Source organism: Gadus macrocephalus, chromosome 10, assembly GCF_031168955.1.
Source record: "Gadus macrocephalus chromosome 10, ASM3116895v1".
Classification (NCBI taxonomy): Eukaryota; Metazoa; Chordata; class Actinopteri; order Gadiformes; family Gadidae; genus Gadus; species Gadus macrocephalus.
The window spans coordinates 11708087-11730832 of record NC_082391.1 but is presented as its reverse complement, the minus strand read 5'-3'; the positions used below and the strand labels follow the sequence as shown (position 1 = coordinate 11730832).

Here is a 22746-nt window from a genome sequence, read left to right as displayed (position 1 = left end):
ATCATTCTCATAGCAGCCCAGCCTGCAGCACAGAGAGGCTGCTAACACCACTAGGGGTGATCCCAATGTTCCCAAGGTCCAATGTTCCCCGGGTGCAAAGGGTTAGGGTCAGGTTTAGGGTTATCGTGAGGGTTAGGGTTAGGGTTAACCCTAAACCTAACTAATTGGAGGAGAGCCATTCTAACCAATCACAGGCGAATCAGAGGCGAAAAAGGCGGTTCTGCCCCTACCACCACAAAGCGGGGAACATAGGACCTGGGGAACATAGGACCCGGGGAACATAGGTACGCTCCCCACCACTACAGTACTAGCCTGTAGCGTGGCTAGGCTGCTAACACCACTACATTACTAGACTGTAGCGTGGCTAGGCTGCTAACACCACTACAGTACTAGCCTGGAGGGTAGCAAAGCTGTTTACACCACTAAAGTACTGGCCTCTTTACTGTAGAGGCCACCAATGCTGCAAACAAATCGCTCCACCAACTACGAAGCCGTCAGTCTGTCAGTCCTTTCCAGTCCTGGCCACTGAGGTTTCCCGTTTTCAGTCTAATAAGCAGGAGGCTCCACTCCTGGTGGTGCCCTTCAGATAATGTCACATGTTCACATTAACAGTCTGGGACGTCAGCCCATCTGTGATGTCACAACACTCAGTTAGTTGTGACATCACACACTCAGTGATTTGTGACATCACACCCTCAGTGATGTATGACATCACACACTCAGTGATTTGTGACATCACACACTCAGTGACTTGTGACATCAAACACACTCAGTCGTTTGTGACATCACACACACTTCAGTCGTTTGTGACATCACACACACGCAGTGTTTGTGACATCCCACAAACCTAGTGATTTGTGACATCACACACTGATCGGAACACATTAACCCAAACATCCATCCATCCACCCAAACACACCACAGCCATGTTAATAGAATAGGACAGCTCTACCTTAACCTCTACTGAACGCAGAACTCCAAACGTCCAGAGCCGCTTGTTAAAGCGTCCTGTTCCCTGGGTCGATGCTACCGCGGTCTGTGTACCCTACCTCCCTCCTCCTCCCTCTCCTCCTCCCTCTCCACCTACAGCGGTCTGGGTAACCTGCCTCCACATCCTCCTACCCACCCCGGGACGTGGGGAGCTGCTAGCATCACCTGGCTAACCTAGCCTATAGCACGCCTGCTGACTCTAGCGTTACTTAGCAACAGCAGCTCCTCTCTGCGGCCGAGGCAACCTGCTGACTGCTGTGTTGTTTAGGGGGGGGGGGGGGGGGGGGGGGGATAAGAAAGAGAGAGAGGGGGAGTAAGGAGAGAGAGGGAGGGAGGGAGCGTGTGAAAGACCCAGGCCGAGGACCGCAGAAGGGGAGGAGTCTTCACAGCGCTGTATTTATAGAACAGATGATAAGACATATTCGAAGTAGTGGAGTCAGCGACGGCAGGACCGAGCTCCCGCCATGAAGAACCACGCGGAAACGGGCGTATTATGGGATGCAAATGATCTACCGAGCGCAAGAGGTCCACATGGATGAGAGGGAGGGAGGGAGGGAGAGAGGGGGAGAGGGAGGAGGAAATGGAGGGGAGAGTGTGGGAGAAATGAAAGGTGAGAGAAAAAGGAGGAGGGAGAGAGAAAGAGGGAGAAAGAAAAAGAAAGACGCTAAAATAGGTCAGACAAAAAGATCTGAAACTAGAGCAGGCTAAACAGATAGGACATAGAGTTGGAGAACATAGACCGCATCCACCAGGGAGCTAGGCAATGTAAGAGCACTAGAAGACATCACACTTATAAATAAATATAACTTATACTTACATTATTTATCTTCCTGCTTTCTTCTGACGGCCTGGGGGAGACACAGAGAGAGTTAAACATTATGTACAGACATAGCTCTACACACAGCTGTCTTTATCTCTCCATCTCCATCTATTTCCAATCTCTCCATCCTTATCTCTCTATCCCTTTATCTACTATCTTCAATTATCACTCCATCTCTCACTCTATCTGCTGTCTCGCATCTGTCTCTACAGACATTGTGTCTGAATATGAATTACATAGTGTGGAAACATACAGTATGTATGAGGTAAATACACATAGTTTGTCTCTAAAGTATGTAGTTACTATATAGCTCTGTTCAGCTCTGGCCTGACCTATTATAACCTACCATACCTATAACCTTACTATACAAGTATTAAATATAGCCAACTATACACCAAGTATTAAATAAAGCCAACTATACACCAAGTATTAAATATAGCCAACTATACACCAAGTATTAAATATAGCCAACTATACACCAAGTATTGAATAAAGCCAACTATACACCAAGTATTAAATATAGCAAACTATACACAAAGTATTACATATAGCCAACTTTACACCAATATTGCCCGAAGTATTAAATAGAAAACAAAGTATTACATATTACACAAGCTTTCACGTGAAATTACAATAAACACACATTGACAGACACAGAAACACACCCCCACCCTAAAACAAACACACACTGAAACACACACACGCGGATCATTCCTCTGCTATGACAGAAGCTGCCAGATGATTCTCCTGAGCTGACATCAGACCAGCTTTGTCCTCTCGCTCGCCCTCTCTCTCCTAATCTGAGTGACAGCCGACGAGAGCTGCCAGGGAAGTGTCACACACACACGCACGCTCTTACACCATGCACACACACAAACACACAATCTTACATTGTGCATGAACACACACACACACACAACCTTACAACGTGCACACACACACACACACACACTCATACAACGCACACACACACACACACACACACACACACACACACACACACACACACACACACACACACACACACACACACACACACACACACACACACACACACACACACACACACATACACATACACACAGGCCATACAAACACAGGGTGTGCTTGGGTTGTTGTCGTAGCAACATAGTGCTGTCACGGCTGATCTGGGAGTGTTTGGATAGGGATCTGAACAGATGACCCGTTGTCCCGCTCCACTTCACTTAACATGAAGGGACTGGTTGGACAGACAGAGAGACAAAAAGACAGACACCATTTGGAAGACCTCCTGCAGAAGATGGAATGGATGAGAGCAATAGTATGATAGCGGTGTAGCATATAGCAGTTCAGCGTGCAGTGGTGCAGCATTTAGCAGTGTAGCGAAGCAGCATGTCGCATGTAGCGGTGTAGCATGTAGCAGTGTAGCTGAAGCAGTGTAGCGGTGCGCAGTGCAGCATCTAGCGGTGTAGCATGTAGCAGTGTAGCATAAAGCAGTGTAGCATAAAGCAGTGCAGCATGTAGCGGAGTAGCATGTAGCTGTGCAGCATGTAGCGAGGTAGCGGTGCAGCATGTAGCGGTTCAGCGTGCAGCGATGTAGCGGTGCAGCATTTAGCGGTGCAGCATTTAGCGGTGTAGCGTTTATCGGTGTAGCGTTGTAGCATGTAGAGGTGTAGCATATAACGGTGTAGTGTTGTAGCACGTAGCGGTGTAGCATGTAGCGCTGCAGCATGTAGCGGTGTAGCAGTGCAGTATGTGGCAGTGCAGCATGTTGCGGTGCAGCGTGTAGCGCTGTAGCATGTAGCGGTGCAGCATTTAGCGGTGTAGCGGTATAGCGGTGCAGCATGTAGCGGTGTAGCGGTATAAAGGTGCAGCAAATAGCGCTGTAGCATGTAGCGCTGCAGCATGTAGCGGTGTAGCGGTATAGCGGTGCAGCATGTAGCGGTGTAGCGGTATAAAGGTGCAGCAAATAGCGCTGCAGCATGTAGCGGTGCAGCATGTAGCAGTATAGCGGTGTAGCATGTAGTGGTATAGCGGTGTAGCATGTAGCGGAGTAGCATGTAGCGGTGCAGGGGGTCTCACTTGGCGGTGGGGCGCGGCGAAGTTTCCTGCAGGTCTCCGGGGTCAAACAGCTGAGAGCCCTTCAGGCCCAGGTCCTCACAGCCCCTCAGGAACACACACAGGTTCTCCTGGACACACACACACACACACACACAGTGTTAGAACAACACCACAGTGCAAATATGAAGGACACAGAGACACACACTTTCTGATCTGTATTAAATCTCTCTCTCTCTCTCTCTCTCTCTCTCTCTCTCTCTCTCTCTCTCTCTCTCTCTCTCTCTCTCTCTCTCTCTCTCTCTCTCTCTCTCTCTCTCTCTCTCTCTCTCTCTCTCTCTCTCTCTCTCTCTCTCTCTCTCTCTCTCTCTCTCTCAAGCAACCTGAGGCAGAATTCAGAAACCTTTCTTTCTTTCTTTCTTTCTTTCTTTCTTTCTTTCTTTCTTTCTTTCTTTCTTTCTTTCTTTCTTTCTTTCTTTCTTTCTTTCTTTCTTTCTTTCTAGCTTCTCTCCTCCTCTCCAACAGGGTGTCACAATCTCCCCTCAGCCCAGATTGTCACACACACCCATTAGCTCCCCCAAACAGGAAGGGACGGGACCAGGGATGTGCTGTGTTATGATTGGCCAGATAACGTGAGGTCCCAGGATGCCGGGTGTTGATGTGTTTCACACCCCAGACGCTACGCCCAGCCCTGCGAACACCTCCCGCCACAGGAAGCTCACTGAGGCGGCTAGTAGAGTTAGCAGATGGAGTTAGCAGATGGAGTTAGCAGATTGAGTGAGCCGACTGCGCTAGTTGACAAAGTTGGTCAACCGAGTTTGCTGAGAGAGTTAACTGACAGAGCTAACACCTTCGAATGACTGTTGGAGTTAGCTGGTAAGGTTGGCTAACTATGTAACTAACTATTACTAAGTAACTATTTAAGTCGGCCCTCTGATAAGACTGTTGCAGACAGAGTTAGCAGACTGAATTATCAGACAGCTACAGCAGGAGGAGTCTTAGCGAATCCCAAACTGCACACCATTGGGTCACAGAGACACTGTTACACCACAGCGACGTCTGTTCCTTCCCGAACAGACGCCTGTGACCTTCTTGTGAAGCGCAACGTCATGTTTAGACATTCTCGGGAGGTGGGGTCGACACCTCCACCTGCAGGACTGCTGCCCCCTGATTGGCTCATTAGCTCAACGCCCTGGTGTGTTACTGGGTATTAACGAGCATGCTCTGTAAGTGTTACATGTGAGGCATAACACAACGTGTGTGTGTGTGTGATTGCGGATTAGTGTACTTTGCGTGTAGGTTTCCTGTTGACATGGGCACACAACAAACACGGCCGCACACAACATCCTGTATACAGTACTGCTAACACACACACACACACACACACACGGATGGAGTGATGACTTGATGGAGGAAGGGATGAGTGGTGGTGGAAGAGGAGGAGGAGGAGGAGGAGGAGGAGGAGGAGGAGGAGGAGGAGGAGGAGGAGAGATTGAGAGGGAGGAGGAGGTGGAGGCTCACCAGGCCAGCGATGTGGGTCTGCAGTTTGTTGATCTTCTTGACGAGGCCGGGGCTGATGCAGCTCAGCAGCCTGCAGAGGAGGACGATTTGGCATTAAAACATTTAGGTTATAAAACTAAAGCAGGATCCAGTAGAATCCAGTATAAGGCCAGCCCCGGTATAAACCAGTCTAAACCCAGCCCCAGTATAAAGCCAGTTCCAGTATAAACCAGTATAAAGCCAGTCCCAGTATAGAGCCAGCCCAGTACAAACCAGCAGAACGTCAGATGAAGGGGGGGGGGGGGGGTCACTTACTGGCAGAGCAGAATTCCGTTCTCCAGAGCCGCTCTGAAATCCCGCTCAGCAAAACTTCTCCCGGTCACGGCCTGGAAACAGGGAACAGAAGCCGTTAGCACGGTAACCCTCTACCTCCACACGCCCGGCGGCGGCTAGCACGCTAGCTGGCATGCTATCTTCCCCATCAGCATTCAGGAGCAGTTAGCATCGAGTTAGCCACCGTGCAGTACTCCAGGTGGTCCCTGTTATCCCCAGAGGACCGTGTGGGTCTCCAGGTCCCAGTGAGATCATGAACTGTGGGAGGCTTAGAGAATGAAGCTAATTCATCCCCAGATTAGGACCAGCGCGGAATGTGGGACCCAGGGGGGTTAACCAACCCGGGACTAGAACCCAGAACCCAGACCACCTTGTGCCCCAAGGCCTCCAGAGGTCTTCATTGCCGAGGCAGATCCACGTCCCGGGGAGCCTCGGCCAGGATCGACGGTCTTCTCCGGGTGTACCGGGTTGTCTCGTTGCTAGTGGCGCTGAACGCTAACAGGCTTGAGCTAAGCCGCCTCATCCCCATCTAATGGCCCTGGCCGGGTAACGCGTGACGACAGCGGATTAGCCCGCCGACGCGCCGCGGGGTTTGCATGCGTTTGCATGAGCGGGTCGCTTTACATGAGGGCCTGGACTAACACCGGTGAGAGGCAGGGACAACCAGGAGAAGTGTCGCAAACCTTTAATTATTCAAACAGGACGATTTTAACAGAGCTTTTGGACAAGTGTTGGAAGTTTTGGAAGGATTCGGACAACAACGTGGAATAACTTCAAAACACTTCGATATTTCAATATGGAAACCAAAAGCTGAACACTCCCAAGCTTGCTCAGAATGTTCAGAAGAACGGATCGCACGTGAATCATCAAATTACAACTTGATGAAGATCCAGTTTGAGCCGACCCAGGCCGGTGGAAGGAGCCAATCCCACTACAGGATGAGGTTCCCCAGCTGGTTCCCCTGTTGGTTCAGCTGTGGACCAGCCTCTAATGGGTCACAGACCGGCAAGTAGACTGGTTAGCAGGCAGACAAGCACCTAGGCAGGCAGGCAGACAGAGAAACTGGAGGCTTCCATTCCAAAATGCAGTCCATTCAGAGACAGGTCATTAAGGAGCAGGTAGGGGTTAGGCAGTACAGAGACGGGTCATTAAGGAGCAGGTAGGGGTTAGACAGTACAGAGGCAGGTCATTAAGGAGCAGGTAGGGGTTAGACAGTACAGAGACAGGAAATTAAGGAGCAGGTAGGGGTTAGACAGTACAGAGGCAGGTCATTAAGGAGCAGGTAGGGGTTAGCCAGTACAGAGACGGGTCATTAAGGAGCAGGTAGGGGTTAGACAGGACAGAAACAGATCATTAAGGAGAAGGTAGCTGTAGAAGGTAGAAGCTAACTGAATACCCTGAATACAGTTGTCTCCTGCCCCCTGCATAGCAGCATGACCTCAGACAGTCCGTACTGCTCAGATTATGAAGTCAGTTTACGATGCAGCAGCAGTATGAAGATGTGTTGATAGACGTCTGGAACCCAAAGCCAGGCCAACTGTGTTGGAGCTGCCGGTCCGAGGCCACAGCGCGGTTCTCCTGGGCTTTCACAGGGAGCATGACCAGATCATGAGCCAACGCCAAGACCACCACGTCCCAGACCCCAGCCCTGGGGGCCAGCATTCCCAGGTCTGGTCCAGCGGTGACATGTCACCAGGTGTCAGATCCATCACGCCACGCGTCTGAGGGCTGGGCCGTACATCTTGTGGTTTATGTCCTGCGGGTGGGAGCCGGAGGTCCCCAGACCCCCGTCTCGACCTGGATTCTTTATTTATCCCCACATTAAGAGAAAGAGCCTGGCCTCGATTTACCACGGCTCTGATAAATGTGTCAGTTCGCCTGCTGGATGTCACCGAGAATAGATGACCTTCTTTATGTTTCTCTCTCTCTTTCACGACTCCTTCTCTCCATCTCTATCTCCGCCTCTTCAGCCCTTCTTTCCCTCCATCTCCACATTCTCACTCCACCTCCTTCTCTTCATTCCAGGCCTTTGCAGGAGCAGTTCCGTTAATGTACCACTGTATCACTACCCCGTGGTGCGTTCATGTACATCACTTACACTTGGTGTGTTCATGTACATCACTACCTCGTGGTCTGTCATGTACATCACTACCCCATGGTGTGTTCATAGACATCACTATCTTGTGGTGTGTTCATGTACATCACTACCCTGTGATAGGTTTATGTACATCACTAACCCGTAGTGTGTTCATGTACATCACTACCCTGTGGTGTGTTCATGTACATCACTTCCTTATGTTTTTTGATATTCTACTGGAGACCTCTGATCCAATCCCATATATTATAATCTATAATAACATTTCTCAACATGCAAAGCACACAGAATGGACTGTGAACAACTGAAAGCTGCCAAGAGCTTGAGGGGAGCTCTTTGACTTGTGGTTCCAACAACATAGATCATATGGACTTTGTCTCTGTAGGAGCTTAGGTGAACATATAACTACATTGTCTTCATAGTGAGACCATTTCCGCACACAATAAACACCTGAAGAACACCTTTCAGACACCTCGTCACCAGGTTATGAAGGCCTTAATGACTTCCTCCGTCGACAGCACAGAGGCTGAGGGGAAGTGTTGCTATCAACCATTAGGAGGAAAACATGTTTTTGTTTTTCCACAGGGGAGCCGGCCCGAGCCTATCGCATCGCCACACCCAGAGGGACCTCATCAGGAAAGGCCCTGATAGGCTGGCGGGCCCCTGGTGGACTCGGAGCCTCTGTAGCCTCTGAGAGCGGAGGCAGGAAGTGGAGGGCATAAAAAGAGTGCCTCCCGTTTAGAGCAGGGGTTCTGTTTGGTCCAGAATCCAAGAAAAAAAGAAAAGGGCCACAACTTGGAGAAACAGAAGCCCAACAGAGAAGGTTAGAAGTTATTGCCAGTAACAATAACATCATCCCTTCAAGAACATGTGTAGTTATGCCCAATATCCACGTCCATTTGGTATGATATCATCCTCAGCCTTGGTCTAATTAAAGTAACACGTGGTTGAGCATACAGAGTACAAGCACCAGAACAGCTCACAGATTTGGAGAGCAAACAAAGAGAGCATTAAAGTCACCGTTAGACCCGGTCTGATCGGGGTGAACTGTGTGGAGGTGAAAGCGTGGGCTGGGTCTGGATTCTTCTGGGCCAGAACCCACGCGGGTCACACGTTGGAATGTGTCGCTGCGGTGCTTTCAGAGGAATGCCCCCCCCTATTGTCCCCCAAAACAAACCTGAAACAATAAGACCCCACGCCCACGGCTGGGTTCGTTCTCCTCACTTCCTGTGTGCTGATCGCTTCTCAGGGGATTCAAACTGACAAAGCTCTCCTCACAACCACGAGGAGGTCTGTCTTGGCTTCGACAGGAGTGATCTGTCAGTAAGACACCGCTGCACCGGCCAGACCCTCCCGCGGGGGAGGGACGGCCGGCTTCCAGCTTCTCTTTCACTAACCTGGAAAAAATATATATCTTCTCGGAAACCTTCACTCTCCCAGGAGGCCACGCCCCGGGGAGACACGTCCGTTACCATCTCCACCTTCCTCCAGGAAACCTCCTCGGATGACTCCCTCAGAAAGGAGTACCCTCCTGACAGACACAACACCGCTGGGATGAGACGAGGCACCGGGCCCCTCAACGGCGGGCGTTGGGTTACCACGGCAGACCGGCCGGAGGCCTGGAGCTCCAGAACCTCAGCCTCCCTCTCAGGGGCCTGGGGGTCCGGCCGGGGAAAGGAGATCTGTTCCCAGGGTCGGCTCCCAGGGGCTACCTGTCCCAACACCCGGGGGGGGGGGAAAGGTGTTGAGGGGAGGAAGGGGACTACTCAAGACTCCCTGGAGCCTGGTCCTGATCCGCTTGTTAGGAGGTGACAGCTGTTTGTGGGCCTCGGGCAAGACGAGCAGGTACACATCCCCCTCCGTCAGGACACATTTATGAAACCATCCTGGAGATGATAATGTTACCTAACAGAGCACGAAGCCATCGCTACAACCAGGTTTAATGACAGCCTCACATACCTTCGTCTACTAGTCCTTACGCTCCGAGTCTCATCTGTTTGGATTCAGAAGCCAAACCAGCAGGGAAACCGAGCAGCCAAGGCTGTGTGCACACCGACAATCTCACCCCAGTAGAGGAAATGTGGGGAAGCTTTTGAGCACATGGCCTGGAGACAGGGGACAGTATGGATGCTCAGAGCAGGCGGATAGGATCCATTTCATTCCAGAGGAATATGCCTTCTTGGATTTTCTGTTTGAACAAGAGACCGAAAACAATAAGAATGGCCTTATTCAGAGCGGTGAAACCTGAACCAGCTGTTCTATGTCCCGCGAACAAACCGAAAACCAACCGTTGCTCCACCTCTCACTGTCTATAGGCTTAAGCCTGACCCCGGGCAGCGCTCTGAGTAAATGAAGAGATTCCAGAGATAAACGCAGACGCTTCCATCGAGCTGCTCCACTGTGGCCGCTGGCCAGGGGCCAGGGGCCAGGGCCGGCCTACTGGCCTCCACTGGTTCAGAGGGAGGTCAGGCCTTGTGTCCGTCCTCCATCAGTCATCCAGAGCTTTACAGGCGCCGTCTCTACCAGTGGCCCCAACACCCCAGGGCTCCCTGACCGGCCCCTGGCCCCGCAGAGACGCCCGCGGGGACCTTTGTCCCATCTTGACGCCCGGCCTCTGCTGGGTGGGGGCTTCTTGTGACGCCATGGCAACGGCCACACAGAAAGGCCGGTGACGCTGAAGACCTTGTGTCTCTGAAGAAGCTCTAGACCACTCGCTGGCCCCTGGAGGTCGGTGGTCCCGTTCAGACTTCACTCCTATGAAACTCATCCAGAGGTTCTTCACCATACCGGTCAAATAGACCGATAGAAGGAACCTGATGGTTATGATTCCATAAAAACAATTCACTGACCGTCCCGCGGGTCACTTCAAAGTGGTCTTCAACGTTCTGACTCTGAACAAACCCTGAACAGAAGCTGTGCGTGAACTCATTCACACACACTGCAGTGAACCAGATCCTGAGAGTAGACACAAGAATAATGGTTAAGCAACTCCACGCTGTCGCCAAGTGCAATAAATCCACTTAAGGAACAGTGGTTTGGGGTATGATTATGAAGGAAAAGAAGGTTCAGAAAGTGATGATACTAATCAGGAGCATGCAGTCAGAATGTCTGAGTTTATGTTTGAACGTAGTTCACTTTTATAAGCATGAGGAAAACGAAACACACACACACACACACACACACACACACACACACACACACACACACACACACACACACACACACACACACACACACACACACACACACACACACACACACACACACACACACACACACCCTCCCACCGCGCAGAACGTGGTTATGATGGACAGAACATTGAGACCACATTTCAAAACAGACAACCTAACGAGAACATCTTGCTTTTCAGAAGATCTCCACATGTTCACAACAGAGCAGGAAGGGGAAAGAACCAAAATCGGCCGTTTTTTATTCTGAAAAACATAAAAAAAACAAAAAGGATAAGAAGAATCCCGTTTGGTTTGAAACTAAAAAGGAAAAGCATTCTGAACTCAGAGGATGTAACTGGTAGCTTCTGAGTGATGGGATCCCAGTGGAGACCAGGACTGGGCGTGGTCTATCGAGAGAAGTGAGTGAGCGAGCGTGATGTAACCGGTTACTCATGAAGCATTCCTACTCAGCACCAGCTCCTCACTTATTAGTCACATCCCAGCCTCCGTTGGAGCGGTACTGAGCACTGACCACTGAGACTTTAGCTAGCACAGCACTAACCTTCACAACGACAACACACACGGTTATAGCTCACCTATATACAGCTAGCGCATCGTATAGCAAACACATGCTACAGCTAGCTGGACGGAAGGTGGGGGCACGCACGCACGCACGCACGCACGCACGCACGCACGCACGCACGCACGCACGCACGCACGCACGCACGCACGCACGCACGCACGCACGCACGCACGCACGCACGCACGCACGCACGCACGCACGCACGCACGCACGCACGCACGCACGCACGCACGCACGCACGCACGCACGCACGCACGCACGCACGCACGCACGCACGCACGCACGCACGCACGCACGCAGGCAGGCAGGCAGGCAGGCAGGCAGGCAGGCAGGCAGGCAGGCAGGCAGGCAGGCAGGCATGCACGCACGCGTTTGGCTTCAGAACACTCCGGTTCTTGGGGAGAGTCAGACATTGTCTAGTAATGGATCACTTTATCAACGCTCTGTGGCTGCGTTCCAGTAGTAATGGTCTAGAAAGCTTTATTCACCTGTAACACATCGTCTCCCCTTTCTACACAAAACCTGATATGCAACACGAGCCTCTCAGGCATGTTTGATTACTGATGCAAGCTTCTACTTACACGTCTATTAATAACTTTGAGAGGAACGTGATTGACTCAAAAACATCCATCTCTTCCAGTCGCATGCCAAAAAGTGAAAACCACAACCACTTGTTAAAACCTTTTCTACACCAACGTCTCATCACGGCAGTGTCGACTGAAACCACATGAAGTGATCACGCTGTTGCCTGCTCTCCTTCCATTCCCCTTCATCACTATCTCCTTAGTCCCGCCCTCCTCTCCTCCAATCCCCTCACCTGTCCCTTCTTATGCCCTGACATCCTGCTGTCTCTGTAGAACAGGCAGGACATGAAGTATTGCGGAAAAAAGAATCCTGAAACTCAGATGAATCTCCCCTTCCCTACTCCCCTTCCCTACTCCCCTTCCCTACTCCCCTTCCCTACTCCCCTTCACTACTCCCCTTCACTACTCCCCTTCACTACTCCCCTTCACTACTCCCCTTCACTACTCCCCTTCACTACTCCCCTTCACTACTCCCCTTCACTACTCTCCTTCCCTACTCTCCTTCCCTACTCTCCTTCCCTACTCTCCTTCCCTACTCTCCTTCCCTACTCTCCTTCCCTACTCTCCTTCCCTACTCTCCTTCCCTACTCTCCTTCCCTACTCCCCTTCCCTACTCCCCTTCCCTACTCTCCTTCCCTACTCCCCTTCCCTACTCCCCTTCCCTACTCTCCTTCCCTACTCCCCTTCCCACTGAAAGGAGGACAAACTCATTGAGGACCACAGAGCCTCTCTGTCAGGCCAGGCCTGGGTCCTGGCTCAGAGGAACCGTTCCTGGTTCCTGGCTCAGAGGAACCATTCCTTGGTCCTGGCTCAGACGAACGGTTCCAGCTAACCGGGGGGGAATACGTCGTCTCAATGTTCCTATCACGGTTCCAACGGTTCTAAAGGCTTTTGGAAGGAATAAGATGGATGGATTGAACAGTTGTGCCACCGATTGATTGCAAACAAGGTTCACAGAGTTTGTGAATAACTCAACCGGCGTATGGTTGGAAACACAGCAGCCAACGCACCGTTGTGTGAGGAAATAACAAATCACTGGTAGCATGTCAAACACAAAAGGCACATTGTACACGACGCCTGGGCCACAAAGTTCAGGCTCAGTGGGGAACCCAGATCTGACAGAGATTAGCTTTTCAAGTTCTCTGCGCCAATACAAATATTTGGAATATTTTGGAAAACTTTAAAACCGTGTTTTATAACGGTTGAGTATGCTATGTAATAAAGAGGTTAACGGTGATAGCCTGGATGTGAGGGCTCCTCATGCTGCTAAAGAGGTTGAGGGTGTTCTTTATTAAGTAGCAAAAGGAGTAATGCTACGTGATAAAGAGGTTAAGGGTGTTAGCCTGGATGTGAGGGCTCCTCATGCTGCTAAAGAGGTTGAGGGTGTTCTTTAATAAGTAGCAAAAGGAGCAATGCTACGTAATAAAGAGGTTACGGGTGCTAGTGTGGATGTTAGGGCAGGTTGTGAGCTCATCCGAGCTCAGGGAGCAGCTAGTGATCTCCACTCAGCCTCCTCTCTCCTCTCTCCTCATCAGCTCTCTGAGGTAGCTGTCACCACATCAGCAGCTGCTGCGGACAGACTCGACCGGAGACGACGGAGACCTTCTAGAAACATTCCAGGGGATTCTCCTAAAGATCACAAAGTGTAGTCCTGTTAAAGGTAAGATAAGTGTTCACATGTGAGGAGTTTGGTGGTGTGAGGGTGGTGTGAAGATATAATATACCAAACGAAATCCAAAGACCACCAGAGACCAAAGGGCAAAGTGTTATTCTTCATCTCGGGTTTCTGGTACTTAGAAATTTGACAAAAACATATTAAAATATAAGACAAATATGAAATCAAGGGTTTGAAGCCAGCCCTCAAACCCTCCACCCTGAACCAGGCAGCCAGCCTACCCCTCAGACTAGTCCCTGCTCTAAACCTCCCAGCACTGGGTCCTTTCTTAGGACTGGGGCCCCTTCTCCAGAGGAGGGAAAAGAAAATCCTGTGAAAGGTTTGCTCCCTGGAGTGACATCAGAGAGAGGGCATTGAACCACTTAGAGCCGTTCAAACAGGAACCCAAGGTCAGTCTGACACCCGTAGCTTTATAAGAGTCTGTGAGTGATTTGCGGAGGCATCGTATGAGGGTAATCTAGCTCTATGCCGGGCACGGTCTTGACCACAGCATCCAGAGACCTTCTGGAAACTTCTTTGAAAGACAGACTTTTTACTGCGTCAGCTATTTCCGTCTGAAACCTTTTTAGCGATTGACAGGTATGAGTGGGTGGGCACAGCATTCCAACCAATTAAGGTATTGATTACAGCGAGGCGGGTTCCAGGGAGGAGTGAAGCTACGGCGAATCAAACCCCGATGGATCAATAGGTATCCCTGCTAGGCTCAGCACGCCCTGCGTGGGGTGTACTACAACTAGGGTTCAGTCATTGAGCGGACCTCAGATGGTTATTCAGGAGAAGGTCCATTCACCATTAGAGCATTCACAGGGCTCTTTTATCCAAAGCGACTTGCAATAAGTCCATTTGTCAGAGGAAAGAGAAACAACAAAATAATCGCCGTCAGTACAGTAAGGATGTTCATAGAACCAAGTGTCAGGCACTTACAATCATTAGGTTAACCCATTCCCCGTATACAACACAGATAGCTAGGATAAGATGCTAAACAATGCACTATTTTTAAGTGACAGTACGTACAACATACAAGATGTCCTTCTAAGGTAGAGGTTAGGAGGACATCTGGCTCAACAATGCCTACAGGTAGGCTGGACTTTGAGGATTGAACCCAGGAAGATTCAGAGGGCTGCGTTCCACTTGGAGGGGTTAGGAGTCCAGACATCCCCTCCTTTCCGTGAAGTGGGTCGAAGTCAGACCGCAGACCCGATGGGTCCCGGCCCTGACCCCACTCCTCCTGGCTATGGGGACCTCTCCTAGGGGCCCGCGTTTGTACAGACGCCCGGGCCCCAGCTTCAGGACCATCAGATAGAGCCATGGACGTGTTAAAGAACTAAAGAACTGCTCTTGGTCAGGGACTGGAAGTACTGAAAAACGACCTTATAAATCAATGGACCCACCCAGCAAAACTAAACTGTAAACTGGTTTACGAGGCCGGACTGGCCCTGGGCTGCTCACAGACAGATGGTCCTCGGATGACTTCATCGTATTGGAAAGGTTGACTTCAGAACCAGGAATATGGATTGCATCAGGACCTCCATAAACTGGATGAAGATGAAGACAGCTGTCAGGGTTCAGTCAGACACTGAGGCTGGAAAAAACACTTCACAGCACGACTAGCTGAGGTAAGATCAAATGACGTGGACAAGGTAACATAAGTTAAGATAAGATAATTGATCTACGACGAGCCAAGATAAGAGAAGATAAAATGATCGAGGACAAGCCACGATAAGACAAACATTTGTGGGATAAAAAATTAATAAAAATGAACACATAGAGTTATCATTACAACTAAGATAAGATTGAACTTTATTATTCCCAGATGGGAAATTCGGGATTCATATGTTCCGAAATCCACAGCCAATCGTAAACGACATCCTCCATGCTCTCCGTTCCCCAGGACGTGGTGGAGGTCTCAGGATCCTGGACCCCAGACCTCTGGGGTAGAGGTCCAGGATCCTTGACCTCTGGGGTCGAGGTCTCAGGCTCCTGGACCCTGGACCTCTAGAGTAGAGGTCTCAGGCTCCTGGGGTCTCATTTATAACCGTTGCGTACGCACAAAACGGGGCTGAAATTGGCGTACGTGACTTTCCACGCCAAGGTTGTGATCTATAAAAAACCAACTTCACGGGAAAATGTGCGCAGCCCTAAGCAAACTCTGACCCATGCGTACGCATAGTTTAGAGGAAAAGGAGAATTGGCACCACAGATGGTGTGGTGGTGAACTGAAGTCCGACCGAAGAATTGTAGAGTGAGAAGAACGATTATGTTTTATCATCGCCCTTCATAAATTTAATTTCAACCCGTACCATGCGTTAAATCTATGTAATCAGAATAATTTAAGTCAACTGCGTTATTTCTCAGTTATAACTCCAGATACATCTCCTTAGAATAGAAATAAAAAAAAATCTCTATATTTAATCCCGTCACTCTATACTGTCCACTGAACGCGACTGCATGGAATAAAGCATCTGTCCAACATCTTTCAATAACATAATATTTTTATGTGACACTGTAAACACATAATCAAATGTCAATTAAATCTGAAGTGTGGAAAACCAAGCCACACTCATCACAATCGTTGTCCGTTACTCTTGATGCTTTTCATGACAAATCAGGCATTAAAAAGGGGTTATGTTCCAGAACATTTTACGTGGGAGATTACAAACGGTCAGTCTTATTACCGTAACCCTATAAATACAGAGGTGAGCGCCGTGGTAATGCTGCACCATATGGCACTTCTGGCGGACCATGCAAATGACAGGATTCGGAGGGAGAGGGTCTTTAGGGACCATAACGATTTATTGGTAGGCTACATAAAAATATGTAACTTTATGTCAGACCACTTCTTTTTTAATTCTGGGACTGTGCGCTCCGTGCTACTGACAGAGTTCACTGCTGCAGCAACATGTTGCCACACACTCTGCTTTTTGTTGTTGGCAATCCCAAAACTACTTTTCGGGCCTCCATCTCACCCACAAGTGTCTCCACTTTCGCTTTTTTGCTTTTCTCAGTACTTCTGCCATTGTTTCCGACAAGACATAATACTTGCATCTGAGTCTGTTTAATATGCAGATCGAATTCATGAGGTCATTTGCATTGACCATTTATGGTTAAAAATGGGCGTGTACAGGGCGTAACGTGAAGCTGATTCAGCTGTGCACACTTGTAGGCAGTCTGTGATTTATAAAGAAAAGATTGCGTACGGTGTGCGTACGCAGTGTTTTATAAATCGGAATATTTTTTGGCGCACGCAAAACTTGGCTTTTGGGCGTACGTACACTTTTAGTAGCTATCCCACGCACAGTTTTATAAATGAGACCCCTGGTCCCTGGACATCTGGTGTAGAGGTCTCAGGCTCCTGGACCCCATCAGTGGAGGGCCCTGGCCCAGGTCTCGCCCAGGGGTCAGTCAGTAGGGTTGCCCGGCTCTTCTTGGCTCTGGGAACCTGCGCTCCTGTCACTCCTGGTTACCAGCGATGGGACTCCCCCCACCCCCCTCCCGGGGCCTGGGGCCCGGCCTTTGTGCCTCTCCCCAGGGGGGCGGGGGCTGGCCCGGGCTGGAGCTATGCCCTCCTGGGGGCCGGAGCTCCAGGCTGGGCTATGACAGCCCGGACCACCAGAGACTTTAGGAACTTTTCAACGTCTAGAGAACGACATCAGACAACTGCGTCTGTCTTTATAAACGCCTTGTAACCCAGACTTCCTAAAGAGGGGAGTTGTGGCTTTGTTTCAATGGCCGCAGTGCAGGAGCAAGGCATAGGAACGTAGCACAGCACAGCATTACAGCCCAGTAGCATAATAGGACACTAGCATAGCATAATAATATATTTTTTACAGCGCTATTCTTGGTACTCAATGCCGTTTTACAAAAAGGAATGCACACAGACACTCAAACAAAAGGCAACACATTGAGAGAGAGAGAGAGAGAGAGAGAGAGAGAGAGAGAGAGAGAGAGAGAGAGAGAGAGAGAGAGAGAGAGAGAGAGAGAGAGAGAGAGAGAGAGAGAGAGAGAGAGAGAGAGAGAGAGAGAGAGAGAGAGAGAGAGAGAGTGGAAGTAGCAACCCCTATCTGTATAGCACAGTTGCCCAGCAGAGTAGCACATCAGAATAGCATAGCACAATAGCCTAGTACAGGAGCAGAGCACAGTAACAGCGCCACAGCAATACTTTTCTTAATCAAAGTACCGGTCCATTCTTAATGCTGTGTCATGCAACACACACACAGTCAGCTGAAATACTAATTTGTCACTTTCCATCGCCATTGACAGCCACATTGTTGCCGGGGGCAACCAGCAGAGAGCAGAAAATGTGCACGTGTGGATGTGTGCGAGAGTGAGTGTGTGTGTGTGTGTGTGTGTGTGTGTGTGTGTGTGTGAGTGACAGTGGGTGTGTATGAGGTCAGAGATTTGAGGGGGGGGTAGTAACCCCGAGTTTGAATGGGGCGGAGCTGCAATGCATTGTGGATCCATCCGTTCCGTTGGATCCGTCGGCTCCGTCGAGAAAGTTGAAAAATGTTCAACTTTTCAGGCAGCGACGGATCCGTCATCCAATCAGATCGCGTATGCTCGGGCTTGGCTGACGGATGCCTCTGCAAAGACTCCTCCCCCATCCGTCAGCCACGCCTTCCGCCACCCGTTGACGGACGGTGCAGTGGGTAGACGCCGTCAGTCTTTACAGCCGAGGTAACTTTCCAGAGAACTTCTCTTACTGTCATCAGGATAATAACACTTCCATCACAACATGAACGAGGCATTGGGGAGGCATTCCTTTAGAGCTCGCTCTTTCTCTCCCTCCCTCCCTCTCTTTCTCTCTCTCTCTCTGAGATCCCTGCTAAAGAAGCCTGCTCCATTCCTCCGCTGATGAGACAGAACAATGCCCGGGTGCCATGTTGTTCTTAAGAGCACTATGCATCGACTTAGCGCCACAATAAGACACTTGTTCTGCTTGGCCGAAGTTATGCAGAGTTCTCCTTTAAAAGCCTAGAGTTGAAGGGACATCATTTCACTGTCAAATCACTCTGTAACCCAGGGCCCCGGGGAGGTCCACTGTCTGAAAAGCATGTCTCTCTATCCATCAGCCTGTCTCTCTGACCCCGTCTCGCACTCTCTTCAGCATGTCTGTCTCTCCGTCAGCCTGTGTCTCTGAACAGCATGTCTGTATCCCTGACACACTGACTCTCTGAACCCTCTCTCTCTCTCTCTCTCTCTCTCTCTCCCTCTCTGGACAGCAGGACTGTCTCTCACTGAACAGCAGGTCTGTCACTCTGCCTACCTGTCTGTCCCGAGACAGTTAGAATCAGGGCAGGTCTCCTGAGATGGGCACGCACTGGTGACGACCCAGTTAGACAACAGACACCGCTACCAGTCTCACCAGTATGAGCTCCTCAGACATGTGATCGACAGGTCAAACCTCATTTTCGCACACACACACACACACACACACACACACACACACACACACACACACACACACACACACACACACACACACACACACACACACACACACACACACACACACACACACACACACACACACACACACACACACACACCCGGCATGTTAATCCTGCACGCGATGAGCTGGCATGTCAAACCATCTGCTGTGTCTTATGATTAGTGGCCTCCTCCTCCACCTCAACTCCTCCTCCTCCTCCTCCTCCTCCTCCTCCACCACCACCACCACCACCAGTAACTGCTCCTCCACAGTCCTCTTTTTCATTCACCTCCTCCTCCTCCTCCTCCACCAACTCCTCCTCAACACCTAAACTAGAAACTGGCAGAATTTGTTGCAGTTCCTATGTCGAGATATTCTATGGTATAACCATGGCAACAGGACTTTATTGCAACATGATTTCCACGCCTACTCATATGTATGCAAGAGGTAAGTGGGTCCGTCTTCCTCAGCTCATATCTGGTACACTAGGGGTAGGGGTTAGACAGTCCAGAGACAGGTCATTAAGGAGCAGGCAGGGGTTAGACAGTACAGAGACAGGTCATTAAGGAGCAGGTAGGGGTTAGACAGTACAGAAACAGGTCATTAAGGAGGAGGTAGGGGTTAGACAGTCCAGGGGCAGGTCGGTAAGGAGCTCCTAGGGGTTAGACAGTACAGAGACAGGTCATTAAGGAGCAGATAGGGGTTAGACAGTCCAGAGGCAGGTCATCAAGGGGCAGGTTGGGGTTAGACAGTCCAGAGACAGGTCGTTAAGGAACAGGTGGGTTACAGTGGGTACATTCTAGCTGTTTAGCTAACCTCATGCTGCTAGAGGTTTGGCGGATCTAACTGTTTAGCTAACCTTGCGGTGATAGCTGTTTAGCTAACCTCATGCTGCTAGAGGTTTGGCGGAGCTAGCTGTTTAGCTAACCTTGCAGTGCTAGCCCTTTAGCTGCTGGCTTGGCAGTGCACCGTCATGCAGATCAGGAGGCTCCAGCTGTCAGCAGGGAGATCCCGGCCTGTGGATTAACTGATTTGTCAGACACTCAGGCCTTTCTCTGTCAGGGTGACACCAGTTAACACAACGCACAAACACATAGACACACAGACACACATAGACAGCATCTGCTGCTGCTGGGAGTTCCCTCCACACAATGACACTCGTCTGTTACGTAAGAACACTGGAAAAACCAGGAGGATGATTCAACAAACACCTCCTCATTCTAGAACACCGGCCCTTCTAATATCTGCCCGTCAGGCTAGAACACCTCCTCCTCCTGTCGTATGTAGTATACCACACGGTATACACGGTTCACAGTAATCACTAATAACAACCAACAACACAAACATCATGTTTAATAAGCTTCCGGACGTTAGTCAGCACATCGGACTCCTGTAGCAGGCAGTTTCAATCCATAATCAATGTGTTGTCCTGGTGTAATCCGACAAAAGGAGTGATTGATTAGTCTCAGGATGGAGACGAGGAGGATGAAATGAGGAGGAGACGAGGAGGAGACACCACTCTGTTATTCCACCTCTCGTCAAGCGGTCTTCCTCTGGATATAGAGATGAATGGGTGATACTCCATCCAATCATCCAATCATCCAATCATTCATTCATTGATTCATTCCCCCCCTCCCCCTCCCCCTCCCCCTCCCCCTCATCCTCCCCCTCCCCCTCCCCCTCCCCCCTCCTCCACACACGTGAAGACATCACGGAACATCACAGCCCTCTGAGTGTTCCGTCTTCACCTTGAGGTGTGAGGAAACACATCTGATGGAGAGGAGAGCGAGACGAACAGCGCTCTAAACGTAAGGTGTGATGTTCCACAGCAGTGACTCAGAGAGGATTCTGGGCCCTCTGCTCAGACCACTAGAGACCAGACTGACCTCTGGCTGACCTCTGTGTCCGAGGCCGAGGTATGATGGTTGATGTTATTTGAGTGTCGCGTGTCCTCGATTGATTTGTCAGTCACGACCCAATCTTCTCAATGCTAAGTGAGAGGATTGGGTCGTGGATCTGGCCCTCCCCCACGCCCGTTGCCCTGGTAACAGACGCAGCATCAGCACCACAGCCCACCTGTCCCCAGGTGAACTGGTCTGAACTGGTGATCGGTTAGCGTGATTCACAGAGCATCACAGCACGACGGGCCTGAGGAGGAGAACCAGACTTTGGATCACAGTCCGCCTTTCACCTGGACTGTTGACACGACCGTCCATATCCATGGAGACATGACAACGGCAGATTCATCTGACATAAGAGATGGGGGGGGGTCGGTGTTGACCAAAGTGAATAAAACCGACCAATCCGGTTCTGCGTCGGACGGATTGTGTTACCGTGGAGACAAAAACTATGCGACCGGGACAGAAACACGACATGAGGAACACACGATTGGTAGTTAAGTTAGTAACCAGATCACACAATGTGTAGCTACGTTAGTAACCAGTCCTTCACTGTGATTCATGAGGAGGAGTTGGTGAACTTTGACGGAGAGTTGTGAAAGTACAAAAAGTAAAACATGACTCAGCATGGCAAAGGTACTAAAAAAAACTATGTTGGTGTTCTGGGTGTTTGCAGGTGTGTACTGTCAACACACACCTGAGGCTTGCAGCATCACACAACACCTGTTATAATCCAGAGTGATTATCACGTTTTTCCACCACAGAGGAGGTTATACACTCTGGCATGAGAGAGAATCACATCCCCTCTACCAACACACAAGATACTGCTGGGCTGAGAGAGACACAGAGGCAAGGGAGAAGGAGAACGAGAGGGAGACAGAGAGACAGACACAGACACAGACACAGACACAGACACAGACACACAGAGAGAGAGAGAGAGAGAGAGAGAGAGAGAGAGAGAGAGAGAGAGAGAGAGAGAGAGAGAGAGAGAGAGAGAGAGAGAGAGAGAGAGAGAGAGAGAGACACTAGAGAACGTAGCAGACAACTGACCAACAGTGCCTTGCTCAGGGACGTGAGGCTGACATTTGGCTTGAACCGTCTTGTGACATCATACCACTAGACAACAACACAACTCAATGAGCAGGACTTCCACCACCCTGTGTGTGAGTGCGTGCGTTTGTGATCGTTTGTGTCTCTCCCAGGGGTGTCAATGACATCATTACCCACCCCTACCCCCCAATCACAGAGAAGATGGCCGACAGGCAGCAGGATGTTTGTGTTTCCCGGCAACTCTCGCCTTAACCCTTAAAGACACTTTGAACTTTAACCTTCAGAATAGAATCCATCCCCATGCCTGCTCAGTACGTTTTCAATAAACGAATGAGGACTTAATCTGTGCTGATAACGAACTGATTCATCCATCAATACACTCCAAACCACGGTGTGTGTGTGTGCGCGTGTGCAAGTGTCTCAGGTGAGGGGGCTCAGGTGTGTGTGTGTGTGTGTGTGTGTGTGTGTGTGTGTGTGTGTGTAATGAGATCTCTCCCCTGGGCAGGGGGAGGAGGGGGAGGAGGAGGAGGTCGACTTTGTGAGCCTCCTCTGTGATCTGATTCTGGGTCATAGTAGCTTTTTT

General features: G+C 50.2%; 1 protein-coding gene across 1 annotated transcript in view; it reads right to left on the bottom strand.

Moving 5' to 3' along the window:
* Positions 1-22746, bottom strand: part of LOC132466297 (LIM and calponin homology domains-containing protein 1-like) — a 47210-nt gene that overhangs the window by 23451 nt on the left and 1013 nt on the right. Inside the window, 4 exon segments of the mRNA XM_060063445.1 lie at positions 1808-1838; positions 3872-3978; positions 5369-5438; positions 5663-5733. Of these exon segments, the coding sequence (XP_059919428.1) occupies positions 1808-1838; positions 3872-3978; positions 5369-5438; positions 5663-5733 (279 nt within the window).